This window comes from Zingiber officinale, chromosome 11B (assembly GCF_018446385.1).
Source record: "Zingiber officinale cultivar Zhangliang chromosome 11B, Zo_v1.1, whole genome shotgun sequence".
In the NCBI taxonomy this organism is placed as follows: domain Eukaryota; kingdom Viridiplantae; phylum Streptophyta; class Magnoliopsida; order Zingiberales; family Zingiberaceae; genus Zingiber; species Zingiber officinale.
Window position 1 is genome coordinate 72,893,151 of NC_056007.1, and position 9,718 is coordinate 72,902,868.

The window sequence follows — 9,718 nt, forward strand, 5'->3', positions numbered from 1 at the left end:
ATAGACCTTTTCCATAAAATTTGGAAATTTTTGGATATTTGTGAAATTTTTAGTGTATTTCTGAAGTTAGGTCAGAAATACTGTTTGGACTGAAAAAGGTGATACCAGTCAACTGATGCAGTTACCAGTTGACTGGTAATAGTGTTTATCGAACATAAAATGTCTCTGTGAGTTTATTTCGATAAGGGAAGTCGACTGGTAACTAGGGTAGTCGATTGATATAAGTCTGAAACTGATTTTCAGCACTGATTTTGACCAGGTCAACTCGTATAGGTGTATAAGATCCTTGGGAGATAAATACATGAGTTTAGGGTCAATTTGGATAATCAAGTTTCGACAATTGGGATATTGTTAGAAGCTTTTTGATATTAGACAAAGGGAGAGAAGTAAGGTTTTGTTGGGAAAACCTTAAATACCTTTGCAAGAAATCCTACCTCAAAGGGGAGTTTAGGTGTAGGGGGAGCCTTGTGATAAGTTCCAATACATGTTGCATATTTTTTAGGCGTTGTAAGTCCAAGTGTGTAGCATTGCCAGCGTAAGTCTAAATGTGTTATTAGCATATTGTTTTGCTATTATGTTTTTCCTAACTTAAATGTATTGCCAAACATCAAAAAAAGAGAAATTGTTGGATGTAATCTTGAGGATCCGTGTGACCATGTGTTTTGATATTTGAACAAAGGGTTTAAGTTAGGTTTACCCTTGTATTTGATATGTGTATATTAGTTATGCAGGTTTCCAAGATACACATATGACTCAGCTTGATGGCTTTGGGTCCGATGAAGGATGGAGCATCCTAGGGACCTGGACAAGGCAGCAAGGACAAGAGACGAGGGAAGCACACTTTGAGGCTTACGCAAAAGTCGTGGGCTTGAATACATCCGAGGGACGAGAGCCAAAGGGAGAAGGCTTGAAGGTAAGAGGTCAAGGTTGTTATGAAGGGTCAAGTGAGTTGTGAGGGTCACGAGTGTGAGAAAAATGTACTCGAGAAGGGAAAACCTAGGTTTAGGGTTTTATCAGTCAACTGGTGTATATACCAATCGACTATTGATCGAGCTAGGGAGAACAGAATGTTTCTATTGTCTCAACTGAAGTGGACCAGTCGATTGGTGCATGTACCAGTCGACTGGTATCGAGTCGTTGGGGCTATAACAATCGAATTTCATAGAGGACCAATCAATTGGTCCTGACACCAGTCAACTGGTAACGGTATAATCAGCTTGACTATTTTCCCCAAGCTCTATATATTGAAGCTTGGGGTGGCTGGCAATGGTTAACGAAATTAGTGATGGTTAACCCTAATTAGTTGTCACCAAAGTCTTAAGTGCTCATTGTGTTACAGGAAGTCTTGGTAAGAGTTGTGATGAGGTTTCTCCACCCACAAGGAGACTTAAGGTAGCTAAAATTTATCGGGGGATAATCCACCGACGGATAGGGATCGTCCATCTTACGGACAGTCGTGAAGTAGGAACAAGTTATATCCGAAACACGTAAATGAGCGTGTCGAGTTTGGTTTGCCTTCTTGTCTTTAGATTAGCTTTCTATTTGTTATTGTTTGTATTTCGCTGTGCTAACATCGTAGAAAAGAAAATTAGAGTCAACGTCTATTCAACCCCCTTCTAGCTGGCCACCGATCCTCAACACTCCATCTTCACGTCTCGGATGCAGGTGAAGTTCCCACATACGACGCTAGAAATGTTCCTATCCAAAAGCTGAGAAGACGGCTAGCTGGGAACATGGCTCTGGTGTTGACTAGAAGAATACTCCGCGCTATCCTGCAAAACTAGGAACATTAGTGTTAGACCAGGGAAGGGGTCTCCAGCGTTGGTCCTTCGACGCTCAAGTCAATCTTCGGTTTGAGAGAAAAGAATACTAACAGTGAACAGCAGCAAAGAGCGTGTAGAATAATGAAGCATTGCATACCTCGACTTATAGATGGAGACCCCTTTTATATTGTCATTGTAGCGTCCGTGCACACATCCCAAAGCATATATACATTTTCTAAAGCTTCCTAAGAAAAGACAAGTTGAAAAGTGTCTCTGACACTTTTCCTTAAGTGAGCTTGCAAATCCAAGTAACATAACAGGCCAGAAGCTTCTAACATACTATTTACCTGCGGGACATTCTCTGTTGTCGGCGACACAAACTTTCAAAAGAATATGGTAAGATATGTATGTGGGTCCCGTTACAGGCCGACCGGGGGCCACTCGGCCAGGACGTCACTAGCTCAACTGTGCAGAATGGAGCTATCGACTTGTTCTTCACTCGGCCTGACTATTGTCGGAAAGACATATTGCGTCCGACCGGACATAAGGTCCGATCGGTAAGGGAAGTGGACCGGATGACTTAATATTTTGCTCTTAACGTCGGCCGCTCGGACAATCTGATCGATGGACGAGTGATGGCCGCTCTACTGATCTGGTCGACTCTTCACGTCCGACTGACTCTTAGGGCTTACTCGGCCAACTTTACTTGACCCACAGTCCACACAATTTTATAGTCCATCTGATCCTACAATTTTAACTGTTTAATTTTAACCTCTATATCCGTCGATCTTTACTACTTTCACCTAATTTTTAAAAGCCCATCTTCATCACCGTATCTTCGGTGGGGATAAAAACAACGAGATCAGATCAGCCATTGAGATAGAAATTTAGTATAGAATATTGCCAAGTCAACGTCATGCAGAATCCACGAATTGTCGGCATCACTCGTTTTTGAAGAAATCCATTTCTTTTATACACTGGCAGCCACTAACACTGTAGCGGATAGCGTTCACAGATAATAGAAATTCGTCAACAAGAATTATCATTGCTGATGCTAAATTAACAGATTCAATAAACTCGATGGTCATGCTTAATGTACACAATCCACATTGACTAAAGTCAAATTTTTTTCCCCACAGTTCTTGTAGAAATCAACAAATTATTCCATAGAATCTACAAAACTCCCTAAAAGCCAGTGAAAATAGGTCCAAATCAAGACCAACATTTACACTCTTTGTCATCTCTAAATCTAGTTTAACTGAGAAACACTGTATATCCTTGAGGACGACAAGGACTCTTGTGCTCTAAAGCTACATTGTTAGGGAGGAGCACAGGCATTTGCTGTTCTTTGCCTTGCACACCTCCTTGTAGTCCTCCCCCATCCAATTATGCTGCTCCCAGCATTCTCCAACTCTGTGTTAGTAGGTTGCTCTGGAAGGGGACTATTGTGCATTTCTGCATTTGCTATGGCCAAATTTCTTAGTTGTCTCCTCCCACTTTGAGAGCGCGACTTGTTTTTGTTCCTATTTGTCTTTCTAGAAACTGTCAGTCGCCACTTTCCTGTGCTTGTTATCCCTCCAAGCATCCGGAGATCCTCGGTCACTTCATGCCTCGACAATGATGTGAGTGCCGGGAGGACGTCATTCTTGAAATCTTTCCTTTGCCTTCTCTTCCTTGTCTGAGGCCTTGAAAGCATCAAGCACGTCGGTTTCTCATCATCCTTTGTCTTATCTTGCTTAAAAGATTTGCAACCGTATTCGTCTGCCTTGAGCTCTTCAAGCTTCAATGTCATTGACTCGAAGAAATCCAATCCATCATCACCAGAAGCTTCAAATGCCTCTGGCATACATGTAGCAATGTCTGCCAACAAATGCAAGGAATCACAAGTAGTTGGTGTTGGCGGAATATTTGTGATCCTACCTAAATGAGTATGTGCATCTATGGACATTGAAACAATAGCATCTGCAGCTGATGTGATGCAAACATCCAGTGAGGAAGTGAAGATGTCGACCGCAGCAATTGGTTGATTGATATCAATGTCCATATTATCATCTTCCAGTGCATCAGCTGGTACTTCCAGATCAATTTCACAAGTCGATTTGCTAACATCCACTGCCATAGAAAGTGAAGATGGAATTCCTACAGTTGAAGCTCCACACGATTCATTTTCAGTAACAGGTATTATTAGCTCACAATTCAGATTAATCTCGTTTTCTAAACCTTGCCTACCATTTCTGATTGATTTTCCATTTTCATAGTTGATTGCATGATCCTGGTTCTCGATTTTTAATCCTTGAAACTCGACGTTAAGTTGCACATTTGATCTTGTGTCATTTTCTTTTCTGTCAGCATAGCCATTGCAAGATGACCATTTTCTAAGCCAAACCAAGCTGTCAGAAGCTTCATTTTGCTTTCTAGCTAAACTTTCTTGTTCTGAAAAACCATGTTCACCACAATGGAGTGCCTGATTCAAATTCAAACCCTTCACAGATTGAAAATCAACAAACTTTGAGTCCTTCAAGGATCTTTGAGATTCAAACCCATTACAGTCACTGAGATTTGGCTTCCCAAGGTTGCTTTGCAAATCTTGTATAGTGATCAAAGAAGTCGAGTCCATTTGAATAGCATGACGATGATTGTCTGCATGGGATAAGAATAAATTATCAGGTTCCATCTGTGGCTGTGAATCCCCATTGCATCGTACTTTGTTACATTCAGGAATGCTGCTGCTTTGTTTAAACGCATCCAAGTTCTTGAAGCAAGAAAACCCTTGAAGTGCAGCAACTGGATTTTGGTCTACAATCTGTATTCTCTCTGTGCTAATCAAAACGGGTGGAGATGCAGCAACATGGTTTAAGGCCGACAGATTCATCAATGTAGGAGTGAACTGTGAAGCTTTAAATCTTGGATTGCTCAAGTTAACTGCTAGACTAGCAGAATTTTCAACAGGGACAGTTTTCTCTCGAAACCAAATTCCCATTGTATCTTGTTCAGGCAAGGAACTTGATTTCTTAAATTTCAACTTTAGTTGCTCAAAGGAACTCAGATATTCATTGCTAACATCTCTACTATGCCCTGCGACAACCAAAAAGTGAATTACTTGCATATCAAACTGTCAGCAGCATAAAAAACAAAAAAGTATGTGAAACAACATGCTCTTGCATGCTAAAACTATGAAAGTGAATGGCTTGAGATGTGTTGTTCAACTCTTATATAGAAATAATGCTTCATAAAGTTCATAAATATTTGATCATTGATCTTACCAGCACAATTGTTCTGCATTTGTTGTTCTTGTGTTATCCCAACTGTGAGCGTGCCAAGGCTGTTTGAGCTGTTACCATTGCAGAGATAATCATGTGAAAACTTGGTTTTTGATTCTGTTGGTAGACAAGGCTTTGCAACTTCTTTTGAGAGTACATTCAGACCATCCAATTTATAGATATTTGATTTGACAGCTTCGGTCTCCCAAGAATCCCTAATAGGCTCATTCAGATCAGCCAACCCATGAATTGATTGATCATCTGAATGCCAGTTTGATTTTAGACTAGCTTTTCCGATTCCACGAATCCCGACACTACCAAGAGTTAACTCGACACCATTATCATCCCGAATGCCACGAACATTTTCTCTTCTATATTTTTTTGTATCTTCTTCCTTTTCTATGTAAGCGTCAGCAGGAAGACTAAGATCCAAAATTCTTCTAGTAAACCTCTTTAGTTCAGTTTCTTCTGGTTTGCTACTCTTAACACATTTCCCATGTTTACTTGGACTCACGTCTTCCTTCAGAAAGTATAAAGAGGCTTTGTTGTCGTCAATAACTTCTATAACGTTTGATGTAGTCATTGGCCGATGAGATGGATGCCATCTCTGTTCATCCAATTCAGAATGCAATGGAGATACGAGCATGCTTGAATTAGGTGTCTGAAAATTTCTGTTCAATTCAGAATGCAATGGAGATACGAGCATGCTTGAATTAGGTGTCTGAAAATTTCTGTTCAATTCAGAATGCAATGGAGATACGAGCATGCTTGAATTAGGTGTCTGAAAATTTCTGTTCATTTGTGCTTTCTTTAGCTCATGCATCAGCTCCATTTGTATTCTATAAAGGCGATGAAGCTCATAAACCTGGACCACAGATTGAAATTTTAACTTTAAGGAATTTGTGGAGACATTCTTTTATCTGAAAAATATAGATAAATACAATCTTCTAAACAAGGAAAAGCATCAATACTCATGCATTTTTGGTTCTTGAACAAACCTGTTTTCGGAATATAGCTTCATGTTCAAGAATTGTTCTCTTCAACATGTCTTTGTCATATCCCAAACAGCTTCCAGCCGCCCTTGGTTTGAATTCATTGAACAGTTGCCTGCTGACAGATTTATGTTCACAGAACAGTGTCCAGCTGAAGTTTGTATCTTCATTTAGATCCCTTGTTTGCTGATAACCTGGCAGGTAACTTTTGGAGTGCACTTTTGTTCCCATTCCTATGAATTTTCAAGAAATCTTAGGATAATGCTTTCTTTGTAGAAGGCAGCATACTTTCTTTGTGATAATTCGTGTTCATCAAGCAAAATACTAATTTACTGAAATCCACAAGAAAGAATTGACATTTAAATGGAGGACCTGTCAAATTGAAAAAGTAGTTCAAGTTCACATCACTCATCAAGGCAAAGATCATAACCTGGCGAAATCGAAGGTGCCAACGAAATTATTGCTGCAGATTGTGAGGCCTGTGGGATTTTCATTCAGAAAGTATATTGATTTGTCATACTAAACAGGTTAACAAAGAATTGTTGTTCATCAATGTTTTTGCAACAACAAGGAGGGAAAATAAACTATAGTTAATACCTAAAGCAACTGATGAAGCAGATCTAATGCAAGAGTCAAAGAACAACAAAACCAAACCAGAATCCAGATGAAGAAACCAAGCTCTCCGTTAAACGCCTGAAAATTAACTTTCCGACCACAGAACAAAGGGAGGAGGGGGAGCAAGGTAGAAAGCAAAACCCCATAGCCAAAAAGTGTTCCTTTTTACAAAGCGATTGAACAGGAAGTTTGAACACAGGGAGCTAAAAAAACAAAAGATACGAATGTTACCTCTGTGAGCAAGTGAGGATTTCTAGAGAAAGAGTGAGGGAAAAATTCAATCTGTCGTTGAAGAACAATGGAAGAAGAAAAGGATCTGGTTTTTAGAGACACATCAGTCGCAAAGGTAGAGAAGCAAGAGGAGGCGGAGGAAGAGGAGGAGAGGGAAAGGAAGAAGCTTGGAAGGAGGACAAGGAGATCCCAGAGAAAGAAAATCTCCACAACAACAAATGGCCTTCCAAGAACAGTTTCAGGAAACTTGTCAACCTCAGGTCTCATTATTCCCTTTCTCTCTCATGCTTTTCCTTTTTTTTCTTTTGGATTTTTCCACCTACAATATACTCTTTCCTGGAATCCCACAATACTTCTGTACTTAACAGGGTTGGAGTTTAGGATTCTCATCGACTCTCTTCCCCACCTTCCTTATTTTCTGGTGCTGAATACAGTGAGAGAGGAACAAAAAAGAGAAACATGCATCCAAAGCTGCTTGTTTTTTGGTTCTCGGCAGCAAAAGAGAAGAGAAAGTAAAGGACAACAACAGAACTCAAACTAAAAGAGCAGCCATCTTTTCGTTCTTTATTGATTATTTTATTGCAGGCATCGTTTCATGGATATGTATTGTAGATTTGGACAGATTGGAATTGAGGGGCCAACAATCTCCAATGCATTCTTGCTAGATTGGAGGCTGGATTGACTCAGCTGCCCCTCGAGAGATATCTATGAATGGACCAGAAAAATTTGGGAAAATCTCTAACAAATCTAATGCTTTTAATGACAAGTTCAGGTTGCTTACTCAAGAATTATTCTTAATTAAAGAGAAAGAAAAAAAAAGGAATTGTTAAGTGGGGGCTTTTCAGTGAAATCCATGAGTGTTTTTTTCCCCGATCGTTAGCTGTTCTCCATAAAAGCTTCTACTCTGATTGGGATTGGCCAAAAAGCAAAAGGCGAGCTATGTTGTTAGGATTGGAATCTGATGAATTAATTAAGTGAATAATAATAATAATAATAATAATAATAATAGCCTACACAGCGCAGAGTCACGAAGAACGCATGAACACCTTGAAGTTGAAGCAATGGTGAGGTCAGGGAAATCATGGTCGGGTAGCCTTCAAGGCGCATAAAGCAAGTGGCCATGGTGTGTCTCCAGGATTGGCCGACATCTTTCTTTATCAGGAAATAGGAGAGAGAAACCACCATTTTGTCAGGGAGATTAAACTTTATAATCCGACATTGGATAGGACACTGTTAAATTTTTTACATAATTCTATATTTATATGTATTTAATTTTATTAAATACCCAATATATATATTGGGTGAAATATTTTAAAAAAATTATTAAAACCCTTAAATCCAACCGAAAATGCTAAGATGTCTTGGATGACATATCTTTATTAAATATATTTATGTAAAAATTAAAAAGAAAATCATTTAATTTATTATTAAAAGGACCTTTCTATGTCACTTATGTATATTTTACCTTTTTAAAATTATTTTATTTTGATATTATTTGTAGTAGCGATATGATTGTAGATGCTATATGATTCTGTCCGGAATCTAAGTCAGACGAAGATCGGCTGAAATGTCACTAGCGTGGATGGAGAGGCGACTTGGACACCCCTGCGTATGTTCCCGAGAAAACGGACCCCCCGTATGAGACTAACGGGCGACGGTGACTAAGCCGGTGGTACTTAGGTTCTGCGCACACTCAGATAAGCACACGGAACGTTAGAGACCAGAAACTAGGAAAAAAGTCTCAGGCACAGACCCTCCAACGTTCAAGTTATGTACTTTTCTCCTGAAAAAACAGTGTATGAAGGAAACAAAACTGTAGAAGACAAGTGCGAATGCGCGCGCGTACCTACTCAAGGGAGAGGACCTCCCTTTTTATATAACCGTGTGTATCTTTGGAGCCTGACCGATGTTAGAGAATGTCGGGTATCAGGGTCTGTCGAGTGATGGAGGGCACGTGATACCCTCTTTTGGATTGAAAGAAAGTTCCATTCACAGATGACAGCAGACCATTAGAATATTTCCTGACAAATGACAGCTATTTTTTGACAGACGGTTACGATTCTCTGACATTGTTATCGCCTAGTGCCTTCTGTACCGCCCGGGTTTAGCTACGGGCAACTTGGGATGGCTGTTAGGATGTGGCGCCTGGCTCAAGTCTTGATGAGGGAGACGTGCTTGGAGTACTAAAAGGTTGGCTGGGAGCTATCTTACTAAAAGTACCAGGCCTGTATATGCAGATCAGGTTGAGGGAACTAGACGAGTCGAGGAAGGTCGGGCCTTACTCCAAGCTACGTCTTATGCCTCTGATTTGGGGTCTTGATCTATAAGCACCCGACCGGGAATTATGCGCTTGATGATGTCAGGCGGTCCTACTCCTTTCCCTAATTGTTGACTATCACGTCCCCTTGACTTTTGACTGTCATGTGACCTTGACTTCTGACTGCCACGTCCTCGTAACTTCTAACTGTCACGTCCTCTTGATTTATGACTACCACGTCCTCTTGACTTATGACTACCTGACCTTATCGAACCCCACCTTTATGTACTGTATCACAAGCCTCCCTTCCAAGTCTAGTCGAAGGAGGCTCAGGTCTGACTGACTAGACCCAAATTCTAGTTTCATTTACTTCACCACTATGACTATAAATGTTGTTCCTTTTCCCAGACCATCGGTAATGTAATCGGTTTAATGGCTAAATCATCCTCGGGGGAAGGGTCACTTTAATCTCTGCAGAGGTTGACATCTCCCCCTTTCCTCTTTAAAAGGAGCTAATCTCCCTCCCTAGAGACGTACTTTCTTTTAACTGGCGCCCTTTAAGCATGGATTCGAATTCCGAGTTGGATGAACTATTATGCC

At 40.3% G+C, this 9,718-nt stretch overlaps 1 protein-coding gene across 8 annotated transcripts; it reads right to left on the reverse strand.

Moving 5' to 3' along the window:
* Positions 1-2,812: 2,812 nt before the first annotated feature.
* LOC122033657 lies at positions 2,813-7,414 on the reverse strand. 8 transcript variants are annotated; one of them, XM_042592742.1, is made up of 6 exons: positions 6,862-7,414; positions 6,446-6,494; positions 6,022-6,248; positions 5,813-5,888; positions 5,027-5,752; positions 2,813-4,838 (listed from the first exon to the last, which is right to left on the reverse strand). In XM_042592742.1, the coding sequence occupies exons 1-6, from the start codon at positions 7,126-7,128 to the stop codon at positions 3,082-3,084; spliced, it is 3,102 nt and encodes a 1,033-aa protein (XP_042448676.1). In that variant the 5' UTR covers positions 7,129-7,414; the 3' UTR covers positions 2,813-3,081. The 8 variants fall into 8 exon arrangements, with proteins under 8 accessions (XP_042448676.1, XP_042448675.1, XP_042448681.1 ...); XM_042592741.1 differs by having other exon boundaries at positions 5,027-5,888; positions 6,862-7,413; XM_042592747.1 differs by having other exon boundaries at positions 5,027-5,888; positions 6,613-6,999.
* Between the last annotated feature and the right edge of the window lie 2,304 nt (positions 7,415-9,718).

Excerpts from the sequence above, each read along its gene's own strand:
- LOC122033657 (XM_042592741.1), bottom strand. The coding sequence starts at position 7,128 with ATGAGACCTGAGGTTGACAAGTTTCCTGAAACTGTTCTTGGAAGGCCA. Across the intron at positions 5,889-6,021 it reads AAGCTATATTCCGAAAACAG|GTTTATGAGCTTCATCGCCT; the intron begins GTTTGTTCAAGA and ends TCTGTGGTCCAG. Across the intron at positions 4,839-5,026 it reads AATGCAGAACAATTGTGCTG|GGCATAGTAGAGATGTTAGC; the intron begins GTAAGATCAATG and ends TGGTTGTCGCAG.